Consider the following 23726-nt stretch of genomic DNA (forward strand, 5'->3'; position numbering starts at 1 on the left):
TTCAGCACTGCCTGGCTTGGTTCAGCCAAACAGAGGGAGATTTCTAACGAACGGCCCAGGCCCAGAACATTGACTCCTGTTTATGGCGTGACCTGCGGTGTTTCTCCAGCCCAAGCACCCACAGACTTTTCTGTTTACCTTTACGCAGCCTCTATTAATCTCGGAAGGTGCCAGGAGCGTAACCTTTAGTGGAAACCCCCTCGAGAGCAAGCAACAGCCTCTGAGTTCCACCCCTCATCTATTTGGCTTGACCGCATTGAATCGTGGAAGCCTGCAGATGCTTCGATTGCAGCAAAAACACACAGAATATATTCTCAATACAGGAGAATCCGGCACCTCCAGGGATCACGGAAGCTGGATATGCAAATTGTCCAGTTGACTGACACACCCTTTTACAATGACTAACGAATACATCAGCATTAAGCACACACTGTTTAACAGACAAAAGGTAGAGTAAAATGTAAAGTTATTTGAAAAAAATCAGTAATGCTTAATTATGAAAAGTTCACTTTAATTTCCATAATTTACAAAATTTAAATTCGAACCCTGGTCACTGGCGCTGTAACAGCATTGCGCTAACTGCTTCGCTGACCATGCTGTTGTCTTAAATAAACCCCCCCCCCCAAAGTTTACAGATAAAACCTTACTAACCTTACAGATTAGCCTTACAGATAAACACCTAACACTAAAAAAGATAAAGACTTTCACGGGGCAGGGGTAGGGAGATACTTTGGGAGAGTCGCCCCAGCAGCGAGCGGCATTGGCCAGCTCATTGTCCCCGCTGCCGCCATTTTATTCAAACACGATTTTGTTCAAGCAGCACAACCTGGGCGCTCAGCTGGCTGAATATTTGCTTTCACAAAGGTGTGGCGTGTTGCTTCGGAAAAAAGTTACTTTTACAATTTTGGACTTTATAAATTATTTATTCAATTTTTTTTTGCCAGTTGTTTGGGATTCGGATTGACTGAATTCCAGATAATGGAGATTCTACTCCATCTTTGCCTCCTGTGGACGCTGCAAAACCAGCTGAGTACCTCCACCATTTCTGTTACTCAACTCCATAGTCTAACGGAGAGCGGTTACCATTCTTACAGCCCCTTTTCACCACATCAACCTTTACAGAAGCCCAGGCCCTAGGTAAACAGGGCACCTGTTTAAAGCAAGCTCAATCAAAGAGCAGGCGGGCCATCTCCAGTTAAATCAGCTGTCCAAAGAGAACGAGTCCCTGATCTCCCTTGAAACACATCCCTGGGTGATTTGTTTCAGGTGCAGGCCAGGCTTAGCATTTCAGTACAGTCCCAGTCCTGGGCTGACAATGTGGGGACATTGATCTCAGATCAGAGATCACCAGATAGAGGCGCAGAAGTAGGCCAATCGGCCCATCGAGTCAGCTCTGCCATTCTAATCACGATCCATCCTCCCACTCAGTTGGAATCTCAGATCTATTGTCAGAGTGCGTATATGACGTCACATACAGCCCTGAGATTCCTTTTTCCTGTGGGCGCAGCAGAATTGCCCAGCGTAAACATGTAGACAAATAAAAAGAGCTGTGAACACATAATGGTGTAACGGCGCCTTTGAGGTGGCTCGATGAAAAGAAAAAGAGTTGAACTTGCCTTTTTATGGGGAAGACCTACAAGACGGATCCAGCATGAGCAACGTCTGGAGCTCAGGGAGGCTGGGCAAGTGATGTAGTAGCTCCACCCATCACTGTGACAGCATCCATACACGCTGTGAAGGGAAAGCGGGTTACAACCAAAATGGCCACCGAAGAGCAGGTAGGAGCGCTGGTGGAGATCTGTCCAAGGAGTCTTAGGACTCAGGCAAATCTCCTGCACCATGCAATTAGCTTCGTTACAGCAATATGGGATTTTAAAAATCCCACTCCTGGTTGTCACGCTGATACCCTTGGCTACATTGGTGCTAAAAATGAGCAGCTGGTGGCTGTCAAGTCCAGCTTATTGTCATCTGATTGCACAAGTACAACCTGACAAAACAGAGTCCTCCAATCCTCGGTGCAAAACATGCAGGCACGCAACCAGACATAACAGACATACAGACAAGCATTATGTACACAGGACAAATTATACTCAGGGTTTATCTAAAAATCTATAAATAAATATTGTTTACTAAATATTCGAGTCTCGGAGGGTTAGTGTGAGCAGCTCCTTTAGTCATTCAGCTTTCTCACTGCCCGTGGGGAGAAGCTGTTCCTCAGCCTGGTGGAGCTGGCTCTGAACCTCCTGTATCTCTTCCCCGATAAGAGCAGCTAAAAGATGCTGTTGTGAAGGGTGGAAGGATTATTTTACATGCCCTCTTTAGACAACCATCCTGGTAAATCAAGTTGAAGTGTGGGAGGGAGTCTCCAAAGATCCTCTCTGCCACTCTTACGGTCCTCCGATCCATTTCCCTGCAGCAACCGTACCATACTGCGATGCAGCTGGCCAGCACGCTCTCAATAGAGCTCCTGTAGAAGGTGGCTGGTGGCCTTGCCCACTTCAGTCTTCTCAAGAAGTGCAGTCGCTGCTGCACCTTCCTGACAAGTGAGAAGATGTTGGGCATCCACGATAGGTCACTAGTTCAATGAAATCCAAGGAACTTAGTGCTCTCCACTCTCTCCACTACAGTGTAGTCAAGGGCGGTCGTTCCTGGTCCTCCTGAAGCCCACGATCATCTCCTTTGTCTTGTCCACGTTGAGACTCAGGTTGCTACCCTCGCACCAGTTCATGGGATTTTCCACCTCGCCTCTGTAGTGCGACTCATCGTCGCTGGTGATGTTGTGCCGTCTGCAAACTACGACACTGTTGGATCCAGATCTGGCAATGCAGTGGTGGGTCAGGAGCGTGAACAAGAGCAGGCTGACCCCACACCCCTGAGGCATGCCAGTGCTCAGCGTGACGATGCTCGATGTTCTTCTCCCGGCCCGGACAGACTGTGGTCTTTCCGTTAGGAAGTCCAGAATCCAGTTACAGAGAAGAGTGTGGAGTCCCACCGAGAACAGCTTCTCCACCAGCCTCTGGGGAATGATCAGATTAAATGCCCAGCCGAAGACAATGAACTCAGCTTGGCATATGAAGCATTGCTTTCCATGTGGGGGTGGAGTGAAGGGATAAGGTTGTCAGTGGAATGATTTCTTTGATAGGCGAATTACCTGTTCAACCAGGTAAAGTGAAGCCGAGATCTTTTTCTGCTCCGCTTGAGATCTGCATTGATCATTCTCCTCAGTCTTTTAAAGAAATCAACTCCTGGAGTCAAGGCAGACATCTCGGGGAGGTGTGTTTCCATGGCTACGATTAACAAACTTCCTATGGTGCCTTGATTGTTCCCATTTCTGCTGAGTTTTTAAGGTAAGTGATATAACAGCTCACCTGTAGGGAGAGCAGTTTGATGCCTTTTTACTGCTTCAAAAACCACTTCCCAAAACTCCTCAACTTCTTTTGGCTTCACACGAGAGTTAAAGCAACTCGTCAAGTGGCTACATTGTTTCGAGCCAAAGCTCCGGAGTTTCATTCATCTCCAAAAGAAGGATCGCTGAATTGCAGTTCAACATGCAAAGCAGCACTGGGAAATTGGATAGATGGAAGAGAGCACTATCTCGATATGTTGTCTGAAGACGTTGAGGGCTGCTCAACATCGGGGAAGAGATACAGGAGGATCAGAGCCAGCACCACCAGGCTGAGGAACAGCTTCATCCCATGGGCAGTGAGAATGCTGAACGACCAAAGGAGCCACTCACATTGACCCTCTGAAACTCAAGTTCATGACACAATGTCTATTTTATTTGTATAGATGAATACTTGTCTTTCACGTGCATGGTTTGTCTGTATGTGAGTTATGTCTGGTTGTGTGTCTGTGAGGACCAGAGAATGGGTTGTACTTGTGCAATCAGATGTTGATAAATTTTTTTTTAATTTAGGGGTGGAGGATGGCTCTGTAAAGGAAGAGGGAAGGGTGGAAGATTAATTTAGGGGAGGGAGGATTGCTCTGTAAAGGAAGAGGGAAGGGCGGGAGATTAATTTAGGGGAGGGAGGATGGCTCTGTAAAGGAAGAGGGAAGGGTGGAAGATTAATTTAGGGGAGGGAGGATGGCTCTGTAAAGGAAGAGGGTAGGGCAGGAGATTAATTTAGGGGAGGGAGGTTGGTTCTGTAAAGGAAGAGGGAAGGGCAGGAGATTAATTTAGGGGAGGGAGGATGGCTCTGTAAAGGAAGAGGGAAGGGCGGGAGAGCAGGAGGAAAGAAGACAAAGAGAATGGGAGGATAGAGAGTGGGTGAGCAGAAACCGGAGAAGTCGACGTTAATGGCGTCCGTTTGGAGAGCGTCCAGGTGGAAAATTAGGTGTTACTCCTCCAATTTATGGGTGGTCTTGGTGGGATAGCATGAGACACATCAGCGCAGAATTGAAGAGGTTGGCCACCAGGAAATCCCTGTCACTGATGCAGACAGAGCGAAGGAAGTCAAACAGTGTACTTTATAAAGATAAATATATATAACCAACATTTTGGGTTTGAGCCCTTGCAAGCATTTTAATTAAGGACTTGAGATGAAGAGGGAAGAATGGAGGGGAGGGATCCAGACCTTACAGCATCCGCTACATTAATGACTAGTTCGCTGCTGCCTCGTGAAGAGTGGTTGACTTCATCCGCTTTGCTGCCAACTTCCACCCTGACCTCGCTTGCTTGGCCCATCTCTAGCAAAGCTCTCCCTTTTCTTGATCTGACCCCACCCTGGGAGACAAATTCTTGGCAGATGTCTTCTACAAACCCACAAACTCCCATGGCTACACCTCCTCACACCTGCAAGGATTCCACTCCTTTCTCTCAATTCCTCTGCCTCCACAGCATCTGCTCCCAGGGTGAAGACTTCCATGCCAGATCATCAGAGATGTCCTCCTTCTTCAAACAACGTGGCTTTTCCTCTACCACCATCAACTTGGCCCTCGCCTGCATATCCTCCATCACCCACACATCTGCTCCAACGTGCAACAAGGACAGGATTCCTCGTCCTCGCCCATCACCCCACCCCTCGGCATCCAATATCTCCTGTGCCATTTCCGCCACCAACAACGTGATCTCTCCATGCTCTCCTCCCCTCTTCACCTTCCACAGGGACCACTCCCTCCATGACTCCATTGTCCACTCCTCCCTCCCCACTATCATCCCCTTAATACCGACCCCTATGGCTGATGGAGATGGTCCACAGAACAGCAGCCTCACCATCATTCAGGGCCCCAAACAGTCTTTTCAAGTGAAGCAACATTTCACATATATCTGCAGGGTTCATCTACTCCATGCGGTTTTCTCTACATCGGAGAGATTGAACACCACTGCAATAGTGTGGATCTCCCCATGGCTACCCATTTCAAATTCCCATCCATTTTCCTTGCTGACGTGTCTGTCCATGGTCTCAGACTGAGACCACCCGCAGGAACAACATCTTATCTTCCCTCTAGGCACCTTCCAACTGGATGGCATTAACATCCACTTCTAAAATTCCCATTAAAACCCCACCCTTCTCCCATCTGTTTCCCCCCAGCTCCGTCCCTCTCTCTCTTCCCTGTTCCCTCTGTCTCCTTTCACAGAGCCAAAATCAATTCTCATCTTTCCTCTTATCATCTCCAATTGACTCCTTTTGGCCGTTCGGTCTGGACTCCTCCTCCACTTAATCTCTAGTCTTTAATTCTGATGCCTGCCTACTTTTTACTTCCATCTTGAAGAAGGGCTCAAGCCCAAAATGTCAGTGATATATCTTCACCTCCTGCCGATGCTGCGGGGCCAGCCGACATCTTCTGACACATCTGTGAGGTTTTATTACAATGTCTGCAGACTTTCATCCTTCACTTCTTCCAGGCTGCCATTTCACTGCAACGCTGAGGGAGCACAGAAAGAGTCTGTTGTACCGTCAGAGGCCAGCGTCGTCAGTGGGATGACACCTCGAGAGCTACGCTGACGGAAGTGAGTACTTAATTTGGTACTCGGAAGTTATCTCCTGCCCAAGCCCGAGTTGTGCTCTGCTCAAGCACTTCCCCTCTCTTCCCCGTTGACTCCATTCACACTTCCTCGGAAAAGCAGCCATCCCACCCCGGCCACGATCTCTTGCCATCATCACGAAGGAGATTCGCGTGCACAAGATCACACAGATTCAAGTACCGGCTCTTTCCCCACGGTTATCAGACTCTTGAGATAGCCACACACGTAAAATAATGTTGCCTTTGCTCTGTACAAACGGGCCTCTCACTGAAACTCTGCACTGTGTTCTTACTGTTGTACTATGTACGAGTTGACCACCCAGTCTGCTCGCAAAACAGCACGGTTAGCATAGCAGTTAGCGCAATGCTATTATAGCGCCAATGTCTCAGATCCAAATCCAGCACCGTAGGCAAAGAGTTTGTATTGGGTCATTCCTCCCTTTTTCATCAAAGTGCATGTCATTTTAAAGGCCTGCGTGCCTCACCATTTTAAAGGCCTGCGTGCCTCACTATGCATCAGAGGCTTGCGTCCCTCAATCAGTTAAAGCCTGTGTGCACATCAATATCAAGCCCCCGAATTTCTGAACTTTGAACTTGAAGCTGCCTTCCCAGAATTGAGCCTTGAGATGTAAAGGCTCGGAGTACTCCTCACACACCAATATATTCATGAATAGTTAAAGTTTAAAATATAACACTGTCTGGGCTCATCTTTATCGCTGCTGGCGTGTAAGTAACAGTATGTTTTCCCATTGTCTGTATGGGTTTCCTCTGTGGGCTCCGGTTTCCTCTCATGTTCCAAAACGGACAGGTTTGTGGATTAATTTGGACGTAATTGGGCAGCAGGGTCGTAATTGGCTGTAAATAAAATTTAAAAATACATACAACAAACTTTCTCACTGTATCTCTCGTACACGTGATAATAAAATCAAACTTGACTTGCATTTTGGGCAGCGGGGGAGACAGTCTTCCATATTACTGTTAAAATGGACACTTTTCTTGAACCTAGTGAGTGTAGCTGTTCATATATTGACAGACATGGGGTGGGGGGGGTGGTGGGTCCCTATTCTTACCCCTTCCCCAGTGTGAAGAAGAGTTGACTGGTTCGTTATCACATTGCCTTTCTGCATGCTGCAGGCAGTCAATGTAGAGTGAGGGTGTTTTGTCAACCCCCCCCTGTCATTATCCCTCACCAAACCAAGTGGCTAATCATCAGTGATCACACCAGGGGCCCAGGCACACACACAGCGCAGCAACTGGTTAAGGCCCACGTCCCCTGCAGCCGCCCGACCTGTCATTTGCTCTGACACTGCTTCATCTCTGCACAGTCAGGTGTTTCAGACAGGCTTCGGCGATGCACAGCACATTCTGGAGAACTGGAGAAGGAAATGTGCCCAGGGCCCACCCTGGTAGTTACAGAGTAGGAGGCAGCTGTCAGATCGCCCATCTGCTATCCCCATCCGTGAATTGCAGAACTCACACAGGCAGGTACTTAACAGCTTTCAAACTTCAAAGCTGAACTGCAAGCACACACGCAGTCACAAATACCATGCATGCCTTGACGAAGGGATCGAACCCGAAATGAAGGTTACCCTTTACTTCCCATGGATGCTGAGTTTCTCCAGTGCATTTGAGTATTGTAGATATAGACTTTCCTGTCCAACTCCACACCAAATCTTCTCCACGTGGGAGAGACTGGGCACAGATTGGGACACCGCTTCGCAGAGCACCTTCGCCCCCGTCCGCACCAGCGACAGAGAACTCCCAGTAGCCAACCGCTTCAGTTCTGCGTCACACTGGTCCATGTCCCACCAAGACCACCCGTGAATTGGAGGAACAACACTTGGTTTTCTGCCTGGGCGCTCTCCAGCCAGATGGTGTCACCGTCAACGTTTCCGGTTTCTGCTCTCCTCTCCCCGCTTTCCCCTTCCCAGCTCTCCTCCACCCCTTTTCCCTCTCCCTTCCCCCCAGCCATCCCTCCTCCCTTTGTTCACTGCTGTCCCCTCCCTCCCTTCGCCACCTATCACCTCCTGCCTTTGCCACCCCTCCCTTCCCCCCCCACCCCACTCTTTTGTTCGAACGCCGTCGACATTTTCCTATACCTTGATGAAGGGCTCAAGCCCAAAACGTCAGTTCTGTATCTTTACCTTTGCTACATAAAGGACACGGTTTGACCTGCTGTGTTTCTCCAGCGTCATGTTTTTATTTCAACTGCAGTGTCTACAGATTTTTCTGTTTTATTTCTTTTTTCCTACGCACCCCTTTACCCTTAGTTTAACCCTATAAGGGACATTCACACCTGTTAGAGACATTCACCACCCACAGCACGGTTAGTGTAATGCTGTTACAGCATAAGGATAAGGGAATCAAACCCGGAAAGGAGTTTGGAAAGGAGTTTGTACAGTGTCTGCCTGGATTTCCTCCATGAGCTCTGGTTTCATCCCATCCTTCTAAGGGTACAGGGGGTTGTAGGTTAATTGGTTGCAATTGGTCAGCACGGGCTCATGGACTGGAAGGGCCTGTTACCGTACAGTAAAATTTACGTTAAACCAAGACATCTCTTGGATGTGGGAGGAAACTGGAGCTCCAGGAAGGTACACATGTTTAAATTAATTTTAATTTAGACATGGTAACAGGCCATTTCAGCCCACGAGTCCATGCCGCCCAATTTACACCCCATCAACCTACACCTGATTCGGTTTTGAAGGGAGGGAGGAAGCCAGAGAGAGCATCTGGGTAAAACCCACACTGACACAGGGAGAACTTCCAGGCAGGGCAGGACTTGAAACCCGGTCCGGACCCCACCGTTGGCGTTGCGCTATCCGCTAAACCGACCGTGCCGCCCTACATGGGACAATATATAAAGGCATCAAAATTCTTACCTGCTGCAGCCAAACAAAATAGATGCAGTTATCCCTGTGCAAAAAGTGGTTTAGTAACAGTACGGCAGAACAGGTAGATTGTTTAAAAGAACAACTGCAAAAACAACTAAAAACTACTTAATTGAATTTAAAAAAAGAAAGATTAACTGCAGCTGCTTTTGGCCAACAACTTGCATCCCAGACAATCTTGTGATGGAGCACAAAATATCCAAGAATCTCTTGGGCTTTGTGTACTGGTTTCCCAGTGGTTTGGACCTGCACATGGTAGCAGGATTTATCAATATACAGCCAACTGGCACATTGGTACCCTAAACTCTGGCATGATCTCATGTGCCACCTTCCAACAGGCAGTTTATAGCCAACTGTGGGAATTTGGGAAGGATTATACATGGATGAGAGATTATTGTCAGATTCAACAGATTTCCCACATGCTGCAGCACGCACGTTCGTAAGGTACACCAACCGCAAACGTAAACATTAAATTACCACCTGACGTCTCGACACAGGAAAAGAGAAAATAAATATCGATTGATACCCACACAAAAAAGGTTGATATTTCAATAGCACTGACAGAGAGATCCCCTGGAAACACATCTGCAAACATCTCCTGGTTTGGGAGGTATGGAGAAGTTCAAAAACCAGATAGATGTTGGGGGGAAAAAATGATTCTTAAACCAAGAGGTGCTAGACATTAAGCTTCTACAGTGAGATTTCAGATTTCAGATTTATTGTCAGGGTACACACATGATATCATGTACAACCCTGGGATTTCTTCCTATGGGCAAGGCAGAATTACCCCTTTTGGCAGTGCAAAACACTGGACTCAATGTACACATGTAAACCAATAAAGAAATATAAACAAACTGACTGTGCAATACAGAGAAAAGAAAATCAATAAAATGCAAAAATATGAGTCCTTGAATGAGTCCCTGATTGAGTTTGTCGTTGAGGAGTCTGATGGTGGAGGGGGAGCAGCCGTTCCTGAACCTGGTGGCGTGAATCCTGTGGCACCGATACCTCTTTCCTGAGGGCAGCAGAGAGAAAAGAGCATGTGCCAGGTGGTGTGGATCCTTGATAATTGCTGCTGCTCTCTGACGGCAGCATTCCCTATAGATGTTCTCGATGGTGGGGAGGGTTTTGCCTGTGATATCCTGCACCATGTCCACTACCTTTTGCAGGGCTTTATGCTCGGAGGTATTGGTGTCCCCATCCTAGACCGTGATGCAGCTGGTCAGTACACTTTCCACCACACATCTCTAGAAGTTTGCCAGGATTTCCGATATCACGCCAAACCTCTGCAAACTTCTAAGGATGTAGAGGCACTGACGTGCTTTACTCATGTTGCCATGAGCGTAATGCATCCAGGAGAGATCCTCCGAGATAGTGGTTGGTCAACTACCAACTGTTCCACACACCTGGGCATCTACTAACTGTCCACACACCTGGGCATCTACTAACTGTCCATATACCTGGGCTTCCACCCTATGACCTACATATCTGGGCATTTATCAACTGCCCACACATTTGGGCATCTACTAACTGTCCATATACCTGGGCTTCCACCCTATGACCTACATATCTGGGCATTTATTAACTTCCCACACATTTGGGCATCTACCAACTGTCCACACACCTGTGCATCCACCTAATGACCCACACACATGCACATCTATCAACTGCCCACACACCTGGGCATCTACCAATGGCCCATACACCTGGTCAACTACCATCCATCCGACAGCCCACATACCTGGGCATCTACCAACTGCCCATGCATCTGGGCAATAACCAATGGCCCACACCTCTGAGCATTACCAGCCCACACACCTGAGCATTGACCAACTGCTCACACACCTGGGCATTGGCCAACTGCCCACACATTCGAACAACTACAGACTGTCCACACACTTGGGTAACCAACAGTCCACGCACCCGGACATCCACCCACGGTGGGACCCGCCTCATCAGCGACCTCAGCATCTGACTGCCACATCATCTTCAATCCAGGCTCAGGAAGAACTACATAATCTCAGGATACATCCGCCATTGCAGAGCTGACAAGAAGGTCTCGCTGATGGATGGTACCCCTCCTCCCCCTTTGGTGTGCAGTCTGCACAGGCCCACCTCCTCCTCCCAAATATCTGCTTCTAAACAGAAATTATTACCCAATAATAATTGAGGTAATGTGAGGCGTCTCCTTGTTGCTTATGAATATTTGTCAAGCGCAAGTCCAAACTTATGACTATTAATAAGGCAGCTAATGAATATTAATGAGAACACAAAGAAAAAAATTTAAATGAACAACGTCGCATTAGTGTTTTGTTGGTGTGTGTGCAGTGCAGCTAACTTGCTGATGCCTTGTTCAGTGTCAGGAGAATTATATGGACCCAGCCCTATTACCTCAACCATCGTCTAAATAAACAGATGGAGATCGTCTGCTCATGAAGGTCTGACCCCTTGGTGTTATTTACATGGAACACACTTAAAATAATATTAGTTCTTCTCTCAAAGTCTTGTTTATTTTCTTAACTTGGTAACTCCACCATCTCTTAAGATTCAACCAATCCACCACTCCCCTTCCAAATCTCTGGTCGGTCGATAGAAGTCGGAAGATGCCAGAAATCCAAAATAAAAGCAGAAAGCGCTGCAAAGTCACAACAAGTCGGGGAGCATCGAACAGGGAGGGAGAGAGAGAGAGAGAGAGAGAGAGAGAGAGAGACTCATATCTCTCTCTCTCTCTCTCTCTCTCTCTCTCTCTCTCTCTCTATGAGGGGAACGTCTCCTGTCCGACACCTCACATCAAAATCAGAATTTCTCCCCCCCCTCCACCCCACTGCCTGATCTGCTGGGTGTTCCCAGCATCGTCTACCCCTTTGCTGATTCTTTGCATTCTGGCACAGTGCAGGCCATTTGGCCCACCATGTTATGCCGACCTTTCTGGGCATGCAGCACAGTAACGGACCATTTTGCCCCACGCTGCACAATTAACCTACAACTGCCACCCCGGTATGACTCAAATGGCGGGAGGAAACCGGATCCCCTGCAGACATGGGGCAGAACATACAAACATTTTACAGACAGCACAGGATTTGCATCCTGGTCCTGGTCACTGACGCTGTCACAGCGTGGCGCCAACAACTACGTCAACGGTGCCTCCACATGGACCTATTATGCGACAATCTGATTTCTCCCCACCTCACACCCATAACCCCCTACTTTATCTTACATTCATGTGCCTGTCTAAGACTTTAGAAAGTCCCAATTGTAGCAGTCTCCACCAGCCCCTGCTGACAATATATTCCACTCTCGAAGCCAAGGTACTCCCAATCTCTCCGATGTAGACTACACCAATAGGCAACTTGCACGCAAATTCAAGTTCAACTAACATATAACTCTTCAGTTCTCAGGATTAAATTATAAGTCACTCATTCTGAAAATGAGCCATATACTTCTCCCAAGATCCATTAAGAACATGGAACATTACCTCACAGTACAAGTCCTTTGGCCTACGTGGTGTGCAGACCCATATAAACCTACTAAACCATCTAAACCTTCTCTACCTTACACCCATAACCTTCTATTTTTCTTGCATCCGTGTGCCTGTTTAAAAGTCTTTTACCAGCCTCCACCTGCAATGCATTCCGGGCACCTATCACTAAAAATCTTACGTGTAATGTCTCCCCAAAACATTCCTCCACTCACCTTAAATCGATGTACTCTGGTATTTCCTAATGACACCCGCCAAAAAAAAAGGCACTGGCAAAACCTTTCCAGGCAGCCTGGGGATATGGTCTTTAGTAATGACCACTGAGTGGCGTATCATAGACACTCAACATCCCTTCACTTCTCAGGAAGGTGCAACAACCAATGTACTTTCTAAGAAGACTGAAGCGGGCAAGGCTACCAGCCACCATCATGTCAATCTTCTACATGAGCTCTATCGAGAGCATCTTGCCCGGCTGCATCACAGGTGCTACAGAGAAATTGATTGGTGGTAGAGAGGATTACTGGATTCTCCCTCCCCTCCCCCACCCCCCGCCACCCATCCCCATTGACGTGATCTACCAGGATCATTGTCTGAAGAGGGCGCGCAAGATCATTCCACCCCGCACACAGCAACTTTCAGCTGCTCCCGTCGGGGAAGAGATACAGGAGGATCAGAGCCAGCCCCACCAAAAGGCAGAGGAACAGCTTCTCCCCACGGGCAGTGAGAAGGCTGAACGACCAAAGGAACTGCTCACACTGACCCTCCGAGACTCTTGTATTCACGAAGCAATATTTATTTATCCAGATGAAATACATTTCCTGCATTTGTACGGATTATTTGTATGCAAGTTTTGTCTGGAGGTATCAGCATGTCTTGCACTGAGGACCAGAGAATGTTGTTTCATCGAGTTGTAATTATGCAATCAGATGACAATAAACTTGACTTGACTAACTCTAACAATTTCTACTGTTTTGTTTCCATTCAGATTGTACGGAATAGATTGCTCCTCAGGTGAAACACAATACAAACACGTTCTGCTTCTGAAATGTAATTCTATCCTGAGACAGACCATGACAATATAAATGCCCCATTTGGAGAGGGTGAACGGGAACGATTGTAACCTAGTCACATGTTAGTTCACTTTACAGGACGTGAGAGCTTCACACCTCCGGGACACGAGGAGGAAACTGAGAACACCTGGAAGTGAGGCCAGGGAGAGCCTGCACACTCCACCCCGACAGTATCGGAGGCCAGAATTGAACAGAACTGTGAGCACTGCGCCACGAAGTCGCCCATCTGTAGAGAAGGTGGTGGGGGTAGTCTCTGTTATGACTTCTCCACAGATTTCCAGCCCGTCCAATGCTGTTTATAAATGCCAACTGTTAGCACAGCTTTTCCCTAAGGACCGCTGGATAGAATTTTGCATGGATGGGGAATTGGGGAGGAAAGGCAGGACGGTGGAAGTAAAAATGTGCTGGAGAAACTCAGCTGGTCAAACATTGTACTTTATATAGCAAAGATAAATGTACATAACCAACATTTCAGGCTTGAGCCCTTCGTCAAGGCATGGAAAAATGTCAGCAGGTGTCTGAACATAATGATGGAGGGAAGGGGTAGGGGGAGGAGCACAGGCAGGCGGTGATAGGGGATAGCAGCAAATGGGAAGGGGGAAGGGCACGGTGAATGGAGAGGGGAGTGGGTGGAGATCTGGAGGAAAGAAGGCAGAGGGGAAAGGGAAGAGAGGGGATAGGATAACAGTCAATAGCTCTAAGACTGAGATTGACCATGCACCAAATTGAATTTTTGCATTTGTCTCTGGCAGTTTCAAAGAAGTGTTTAGCTAGTACATGGAAATCGGACTCAGTTTTAGGGATGGAAAGATGGCATAGTGAAATGAAAGCCTGTATTCCTTTAGAAAAGATTACATATAATTTAAGAGACAAATATTTTTTTTCTTTACTCAAGTTTGGAGCCCTTATTTGAAAACTATCGGTGATAGAATTTGATCTCTCGGTCCGCTCCGATTGATGCCACCGCTCGGGTAGCCAAAAAGTTGAAATGCGATTATAGCAGATGATGATCTCCTTTTTCTTTCCTTGTAGGTGGGGAAGGGAGGAGGGAGGGAATTAGTGGGGAGGTTGGGGGGGGGGGGTTTATATATAAATGACTAATCACACTGTGCCTAATTTAATATGTAGTAACTAATGTTGTTTGATTTTAAATTTAAAATATTAAAAAAAGAGAGAGTAGATTAGCAGAAATCAGAGAACTGCGCCCAGACAGAAAATTGAGTGTTGTTCCTCCAATTTAAGGGTGGCCTTGGTGGGAGGTCGAGTACGGGATGGACACAAAATTGAAATGGATGGCCACTGGACAATCTCGGTCAGAGCAAGGGTGCACAGCGAAGTGATCTCCCGGGCAGCATGGTGGAGTTGAGTCCACGTTCAGATCAGCCAGGACCTTATTCAATGGCAGGGCAAGCTCGTCAGGCCAGAGGGTCGTCACCTTGTGTCCTCAGCTTTACAGCATCTAAAATAACTCAGGAGAGAAAGAACTGCGTCCAAACCTGAAACATTGACTGGTCATTTCTCTCCATGGCCCCTACCTGACCCATTGAGTCCCTCCTGCTTCTCACAAATTGATCAAGGCTTTCAGCTTGGAAGCAAAGTAAAATGGACTTCCATTAATTGCATCGGTAACTTGCCTCTCAAAATAATTAATACACCTGTCATGAAAATATTGTTTTCCAATAAACTTGAGGAACGGGCATGTAATTGGGAAATTAATTTCAATTCAGATACAAAGGAGTTGATGAGCTTTACTTGGAGAACTGGTTCTTCAAATGTCCTTAAAAAAAATGAGTCTAGAATGTGTGGGTTGGGGGTGGGATGGGGGGTGGGGGTGGAACTCCCAGTGCTCCCTCAGTGCTGCATTGAGGTGGCAGCTGAGAAGAAGTGAAGGATGAAAGTCTGCTGCATTGAGGTGGCAGCTGAGAAGAAGTGAAGGATGAAAGTCTGCTGCATTGAGGTGGCAGCTGAGAAGAAGTGAAGGATGAAAGTCTGCTGCATTGAGGTGGCAGCTGAGAAGAAGTGAAGGATGAAAGTCTGCTGCATTGAGGTGGCAGCTGAGAAGAAGTGAAGGATGAAAGTCTGCTGCATTGAGGTGGCAGCTGAGAAGAAGTGAAGGATGAAAGTCTGCTGCATTGAGGTGGCAGCTGAGAAGAAGTGAAGGATGAAAGTCTGCTGCATTGAGGTGGCAGCTGAGAAGAAGTGAAGGATGAAAGTCTGCAGAGATTGTAATAAAACCTCACAGATGTCCTGGGGACTAGACAGGAATATTCTCCGCTTGCCCATTGAGCACAGACTCAACACGTTGATCTATGCACCTCCAGGACAAGGTGGTCCACGTGATCTACGTCCATCTTCAACCTAACAATCTCTGCCTCAATTGCACCCAATGACCTGGCTTCAACAAGTTCCACAGGCTGACCACCCTCGCGCTGAAGAAATCCCCTCGCAGCTCTGGTCTAAGCGGTCGCCCTTCAATCCTGAAGTCGTGACCTCCTGCCTTGAGCACTGATTCACACACCACCGTCGCTGCACCGTGCCCCATGCAAATGGCAATTCTGGGAATGAAAGGAGCCCTCGTTCAAATTTAGAAGAATGGAGGGGGGTGAGAATCTCATTGAAACATTTTATATGTTGAAAGGCATGGACAGAGGAGATGTAGAAAGGTTGTTTCCCATGGTGAGAGAGACTAGAACAAGCATTCGCTTAGAACAGAGATGCAGAGGAATCTCTTCAGCCATCTGTGGAATTTGTTGCCAGAGGGAGGCCAGGTCTGTGGGTGTATTTAAGGCAGAGACTGATAAGTTCTTGATTAGCCGGGGCATCAAAGATTATAGGGAGAAGGTCGGGCTGAGTGGGAATTAGTTCAGCTCATGGCAGGGCAGTCTCGATAGCCTCTTTTTGCTCCCAGGTCTTAAATGGTCTATTCGCCCATGCTTCTTCAATAGCAGCTTCCAAAGTCACATCTTCCGGCATCAAAATGTGGATAGACACATGGAACACTTCCACCTACGCACCCTTCCAATCACCCAGCAAGCTGTCTTGGAAATATGTCAACGTTCCTTCATGGCTGTAGGGTCTAAATCTAGGAGCCGCCTCATTCCACCCCCACCACTGCATTGCCGATAGCCTTCCTAGACTGCAGCAGCTAACCAAGACAGCACTTAGGGGCAGCCAATGAATCGTAATGCTGCCAGTGATACCCACATCCCACAAATGAACCCAATAAAGGGCTCTGCCTCACTCCCTCTCTTTTCCCATCCTTTTCCCTATCAGAGAGAGACAGGACAGGTTGAAGCAGTGCAGGGGGTGAGGGGATTGAGAGATTACTTCCCCGAGCACCGGGCAACTACCCCTCTTAGCCCTCAGTCCTGATCTCTTTTCAGATTAATTCTCTTCTACCTGTATCCACTTATCACCTGTTACCTATTAGTCTGTGCCCCTTCCTTTTATTCTGGTTTTCCACACTCCTGATGATGGGCTCGGGCCCGAAACATCGATCACCGCCTTCCTCTGGATGCAGTGCGACCTGCTGGGTTTCCGCAGCACGCTCGCGTGCCACATTAAATGAAGGCCACGTTGTGTTTGGCGATGCAGTTCTGGAGGAACTTGCCCAAGCACGTGGGAAGATAGTGAGACTGTCGGGGCCGCCGCTGAGGCGGACGCACAGGGAGCGAGGAAGCGGAGATGCAGTGCTCCTGCGGGGTCCAGCTGCCCAATCGATGGTCGTTGGCTCAGAACAGCCCATTGGGAGAGCTGACTGTTGTTTTAGTTGAAATTCCGCAGGTCTGCACCCAAGATGGCGGCTCCTATTAATGGGCAGCAGCCACAAGGGGCTGCTGCCTCTAGGAAAGCAGAGGACTGGCACAGGGCACCAGAGGGTGGGAGGATCACCCCCCCCTCCATCCCGCCTGAGAGAAAGAGAAGCAGAGGAGATGACCATGGCGGCGGACCATTGAGGGGGATCTGCAGCTGAGGCACCAGTGCCAGCAGTGGGCTGCTGGCGACTTGAGGTGAGGAACCCGCTGAGGCTGCGGGCTGCTGGAGACTAGCTCGAAATTGGAGGGGGGGGTCCCAGGAATTGGAACCAGGATGCAAAGAGGTGCCGAGGGTGCTAAAGCTGATTGTGATGGAGAACACCTCCATATTTGACAAAAGACCGTCAAATGTTCTGGAAAGCTGAAAGTTTGTCTGTATAAATATGCAAACTTGTGAGCCAAGCTGCAATATGGCAATGTTTCTTGCTGTAACAGAGTTCTCAAGCTTCACAAAACGGCAATAAAATACAGTGACATTTTAGAATGTCGCTTAATCTCAGGCCCACTTGAACAGAGGGGCACAGTGATCACTGGCTGAGGACTCTGGATTGGAGTCAACCTCTCGGAATGAGCAGTGCACCAATTAGGATCAAGAATGAAGGGAAATTTCTTTGTTCTGAAGGCCACGGAGGATTGCCGATGTTAATTCAAAGATGCAATCAATAGATTTCTGGATACTACACGAGTCAAGGGATATGGAGATCATGAAGTTAAATGTGGCCGAATAGATCAGCGTCGATTTTGATGAATGATGAAGCAGAATCAGCAAAAAATGGATCAGTTCATGATTGAATGGTGGGACAGACTCAGTGGGCTGAATGGCCTACTTCTGGTCCTATGTCCTACGGTCTTATCATCTTATTCAGAGGGCTGGATATCCCACTCCTGCTCTTAATTCTTGTGTTCTTAGGTAAGACGATAAACCTCGGCTTTCGATCCACTATTGGATGAAGTAAATTTTAATTGCGTTTAACTCAACAGAATTTACACTTCACGGCAACTGCATGGGGAGAAGAGAATTCATAGGATACAGATAGAACTGGCAACTGTGAATATTTTTCAAGCTTTTCTCCACTGCAGATATTTATAATTTATACATTTTTGATTTGATATTCATCATATTTCTCTCTCACTACTGTATTTGTTAATTATACTTAAATCGTTGATAGTGTGCCTTGTGGCCCAAAGTACTTGATGGGGCAAAGAGCTTAAAACTTCAGATATTATTCAGATACATTGTCATATAATAAAATGGAAATGTAATATAACATGAAATTGCCCATAGTCTGCCGTAAAACAAGTAAAATCCGTCCAGAGACACCAAGAATCCATGGACTCACGTTTGGCACTCCTGCAGCCTCACCAAGACTCCGGTTCAGTTCAAACCATCAACAACCTGAGCTCCACATCCAAGCCTCTGACACAATCAGGAAGCCTTCAACACCCAAGGTCCTTCGGGAGCCCTTTGCACCCTCTCGAATCCTGCTTCCAATACCTGGCTCTCTTGGGCCCAGACCCCATGGGAGCAAGATTTTAAATAAGACGCCACTGGTTCCTTTAACAGGCCTGTACTAAGCAATAGGCAAGGCTGGATTAAGGTCAACTGATGCCCTAACCACAGCTCAACAATGGTTCCCTCCAGACCTTTCTATTGTCTAACTGACATTAAGACTCAATAAGCACTGAATGTGAAAGAATATAATAAAAATTCTGTTTTCCTGGCCAGAACCCATCATCATTCATTCAGGTGCCTTGCAGTTCGGCATGGGTGACCATGTCTCTCCATCAGTCATGGTCTCTGACCCCTCAAATTGTAATCATTGCCTCCCGACTATATCGGTGAAGGCTCCATCATTGAGCAGAGATCATCATGAATGTTGAGCTCATGATTGTACAAGGGGAAAAACACTGAAGGGGGTTCACGTTGCCTCCCTCAGTTGCAGTGTCCGTACTGGACGGGTCACCCTGGTCGTTGATCAGCAGATTAATCTGCCCAGCAATTTTTAGTTTCACAACCATAAATTCCAATTTGTAGAATCTGTAAAAACCATTCACAATCCATGGCCTCACGTGACCCTGATTTGGAGCAGGGGTGGAGGCCAATGTGGAGGCATCCACGGGCATTGTCCACTAAGCAAGGTGCTGTGTCCCTCCCCCCGTGCAGTCGTGGCAATAACTCGCCGTCAGACCCTCCCCCATCCCCTCCGGTGTCACTAGCCTGAAGTACGCCAGTGACTCTCCACCCACCCCAGGCCGCGTCACTAGTGGCTAATGATGCTTGACACCATAAAAACAGCCCTCTCTGCACCTACATGGGACGGGCGGCTGATGGTAACAGCACCAACCATCCCCCCCCCCCACCCACTGCTGAGTGAGTTTATGAGCATTTCACTGAGATCCCCTCCCTCCTAACACGCTAATGCCACCCTCTAACATTTGTTCTGGCGCTGACGCTGAACGGGAGGCTAAACAGATGCGACACCTTGCTCAAGGATGACCCTCAGGCTATAGGATGGAAGGAGCGCCTTACACACCTCCTTTTGTTGAGCAGTTGCGCAGCGCCAACACCTCAACTACATTGAATATATCGATATAATTTATTTATTTTGGGGGCACCTTTTAGTTGGGGCCCAATTCAGCTGCACCATGGTAAATCCTGCACTGGAAAAAAAACACTATGGTGCCCTAAACATGTGCCTATTTTTAATCTAGGCCTGGCAATAGGACCCTGCAGAAGGGTGGTGTGTATTCGCTCCCCGGGTCTGCACAGTTCCAGCAGCCCCACCATTTTAAGGTCTTCATAAGAACCTGGCAGCAAACACAACTTCCACTGCATCTATTCACTGTGTGACAATGAGCATTCGTCCCTTTGACGTCAGCTTTCTTTGCCCATTCTCATTCGCCCTCGAAATGAGAGGGAGTTAAGAGACAATCACATCAGTGGATCTGAAACAGCAGACAATTTTCCCCAGTCAGACATCTGTGAAGCAGACAAGCTTTCACGGTTAGTTTCTCTCGCTGGTTTGTGTTAAACTCCAGATTTATTTAATGACTTAAATTTAATTACTGCCGTAGTGGGACTTGAACTCTCATCCCTGGATGAATGGTCCGGAACTCTGAAGGCTGGCGCGATACTTAACTGCTGCAAAACTGCTCCTGGGTGTGGTACTGGAAGGAGCAAGGGCCTCAACGAGCAGCTGAAAAATGACCTCCATCCCCCCCCCACCCTCACCCAGTTGATTACCCCCCAGCATTAAAGAGACCCCGACTGAATCTGAGCATAGATAATCACGGATGTAGTGTACATTCGTGTGCCAAAGCGGCATTCCTTTCTATTGGGAAACCTCGGTATGTTACAGCCAGTAGATGAAAGCCACACACACCTTTCCAAATGCTCTAAGTGCACGACACCATGGAATGCGAAGGGAATTTGACAGATTTGGATAACTCTTTAGGAATATCAAGGTACTCCAAGGATTGTGTGACTGGATTTTGGAAAGAAGAAGGGTTCAACAGGAAGCTTGTTATCAGATAGCCGACCACATTTGGTTTCTCAATATCCCCTGGTATTGGCCTTGAATCCACCAAGCAATAAATACTCTAGCCTACAAACACAGCCATGCCAAGGCCAAGACCAGTCTTGTGCTTCATTCCCAAGCACTCCAAAGGACAAATAATCCACACTCCCTACTTACTCACTTTTAGAAGCAGTCAGCTGCTTCAACATCCATCAGCCAACGAGTCACCAAGAACCTTTGCTGCCCAGTTCCTCAACACCACTGTTTCAAACAGACACTTGCATTGGTTGGCTTTATACAGCATCAAATGTAGCAACTACTCCTTGTTTAAGGATGGTGCAGGAATGGCTCCACCTCCTTGAAAAGGTCCAGGTCACTCAGCGTAAAGGATATGGGTTACACACTACCTTAATGCACCAGCAGCGAGGCCGAGTTGTCTGCTTGATCCAGAAGAAGACCACGGGAGCCAACTCGGGGTAGGGCACCTCGTCCCCCTCCTCCTCCTTCTCTTCCTCCTCCGCCAGCGAAGCCTCATCAGCTGGGACCTCCTCGCTCGACGGGGCGGCGTTCTCAATTATCCCCGTGTCCTCCATGTCGGAGTGTAATATCCCAGCAGTGGCCGACTGTGACCCTCTTGTCCATGCAGAGGGAACGTCCTTGGCCATGTTGGCAAACATGGGAAAATCCTGGAGGGAGAAAGGGAATTTCATGAACAGTCAAAGCAAAAGAAGGCCCAACCCCTGACCGAGAGGGCCCTAACAATCATAACACTCAACAATGGCATCAACATCATTGCACCAAAATCCTCTGCTCACTGCAGTAAATGGGATATCAGATTTTTCAGAATTATTGTCAGTGACATGACATGTGATGCATGATATCACATACAGCCCTGAAATTCCTTTCCCTGTGGGTGAGACAGAATTACCACTTATTGGTAGTGCAAAAAGAAATCTGTACTCAATGTTCACATGTAAACAAATAAAGAAATGTTAACAAACTGACTGTGCAATACAGAGAGAAAAATAAATCAATAAAGTAAAAATCAGAAGGCTAAAAGAAGATATGAGGTTGCGGACAATGTGAAGGAAAATCCTAAGGGTTTCTACAGGTATATTAAGAGCAAATGGATAGTAAGGGAAAAATTGGCCCCCTTGAAGAACAGAGTGGTCAGTTTTGTATGGAGCCAAAAGAGATGGGAGAGATTTTTTTCCATCGGTATTCACTCAGGAAATGGGCACAGAGTCGTGGGAAGTAAGGGGGGAAAAAAGCAGTGAGGTCATGGAACCTGTACAGATTAAAGAGGAGGAGGTGTTTGGTGTCTTAAAGCAAATAAGGGTGGATAAATCCCAAGGGGGTGACAAGATATTCCTTCAGGCCTTGAGGGAGGCTAGTATACAAATTGCAGGGGCTCTGGCTGAAATATTTAAAATGTGCTTAGTCATGGGTGTGGTGCCAGAGGATTAGAGGGTAGCTCACGTTGTTCTGTTGTTTAAAAAAAGGATCCAAATGTAACCCTGGAAATGAGCCTGATGTCAATAGCAGGTATATTATTGGAAGGTGTTCTAAGAGATTGGATATACAATTATTTGGTTAGCCAGGAACTAATTAGAGATATTTAATATGGCTGTGGATGTTGTCTACATGGACTTCAGTAAGACCTTTAGCAAGGTCCCACATGGGAAGTTAGTCAGGGAGATACAGATGCCAGGTATTCATGGTGAAGTAGTGAAATGGATTCGACAATGGCTGGACAGGAGAAGCCAGAGAGTAGTGATGGACGATCGTTTCTCTGACTGGAGGCCTGTGCTGAGTGGTGTGCCTCTGGGACCATTGTTGTTTGTCATCTATATCAATGGCCTCAATTATAATGTGTTTGCAGATGACACAAAGATTGGAGGCGTGGATAGTGAGGAAGGCTTTCAAAGCTTGCAGAGGGAGCTGGACCAGCTGGATAAATGGGCTGAAAAATGGCAGATGGAATTTAATGCAGACAAGTGTGAGGTATTGCATTTTGGAAGGACAAACCGAGGTAGGACGTACACGGTAAATGGTAGGGCGCTGAGGAGTATGGAAGAACAGAGGGATCTGGGAATACAGATACATAATTCTCTGAAAGTTGTGTCACAGGTGGATAGGGTTGTAAAGAGAGCTTTTGGCATATTGGCCTTCATAAATCAAAATACTGAGTTGGGATTTTATGTTAAAGTTGTATAAGATGAGGCCCACATTTGGAGCATTGTATGTAGTTTTGGTCACCAGATTACAGGAAAGATATCAATAGATTGAAAGAGTGCAGAGAAGATTTACTAAGATGTTGCTGGGACTTCAGGAACTGAGTTTCAGGGAATGGTTAAACAGTTTGGCACTTTATTCCCTGGAGTGTAGAAGAATGAGAAGATTCGAGATTCAATTCATTGTAATAAAAGAGTGTCATATTACATGAAATTCCTTTTTGCCTGCTGTAAGGCAGTCAGATTTACCACCAGCAGAAATTGCCTGGAACGCCTCTTACAGTCAGAGCAAGAGAAGCAAAGGAGAGCCCTCCCCCCCACCCCCCAGAGTCACCGAGTATCCATAGATTCGCCTCCAGTGCTTCCACAGCCTCTGCAGCCACTCAGGGTCCATTGATGACCTGAGCTCCAGATCCGAACCTCCAGCACAATCAGGAACCCTTCGGCACCCTCTCGAATCCCGGTTCCGGTACCTGGTACCCCCTTCAGCCAATTCCGAGCCAGTCTTCAGTAGTCCCACAGTTTCTCGACAGCACTCTCCAACAGTCCGTAGCCTCCGCGGGTTCCTCGCCTCTAGCTGCCAGTAGGCCCACCGCATGCACTGGTCTTTCAGCCGCAGAGCCCCCTCACTGACCCGCTGCCATGGTCACTGCCCCGCGGGTCGACTCCTCTGCTTCTCCTCCCCAGACAGGGGATGATCGCCCCATTTTCTGGCACCCTGAGCCTGTCCTCTGCTCCCTTGGAGTCTGCAACCCCTCG

At 47.5% G+C, this 23726-nt stretch overlaps 1 protein-coding gene across 1 annotated transcript in view; it reads right to left on the reverse strand.

Moving 5' to 3' along the window:
* The window catches only part of LOC138748642 (voltage-dependent T-type calcium channel subunit alpha-1I), a 181096-nt gene extending 159690 nt beyond the window's left edge, over nt 1-21406 (reverse strand). Inside the window, exon 1 of the mRNA XM_069909179.1 lies at nt 21141-21406. Within this exon, the coding sequence (XP_069765280.1) occupies nt 21141-21398 (258 nt within the window). The 5' untranslated portion in view covers nt 21399-21406. The remainder of the gene's footprint in view (nt 1-21140) is intronic.
* Between the last annotated feature and the right edge of the window lie 2320 nt (nt 21407-23726).

This window comes from Narcine bancroftii, chromosome 13 (assembly GCF_036971445.1).
Source record: "Narcine bancroftii isolate sNarBan1 chromosome 13, sNarBan1.hap1, whole genome shotgun sequence".
NCBI lineage: Eukaryota > Metazoa > Chordata > Chondrichthyes > Torpediniformes > Narcinidae > Narcine > Narcine bancroftii.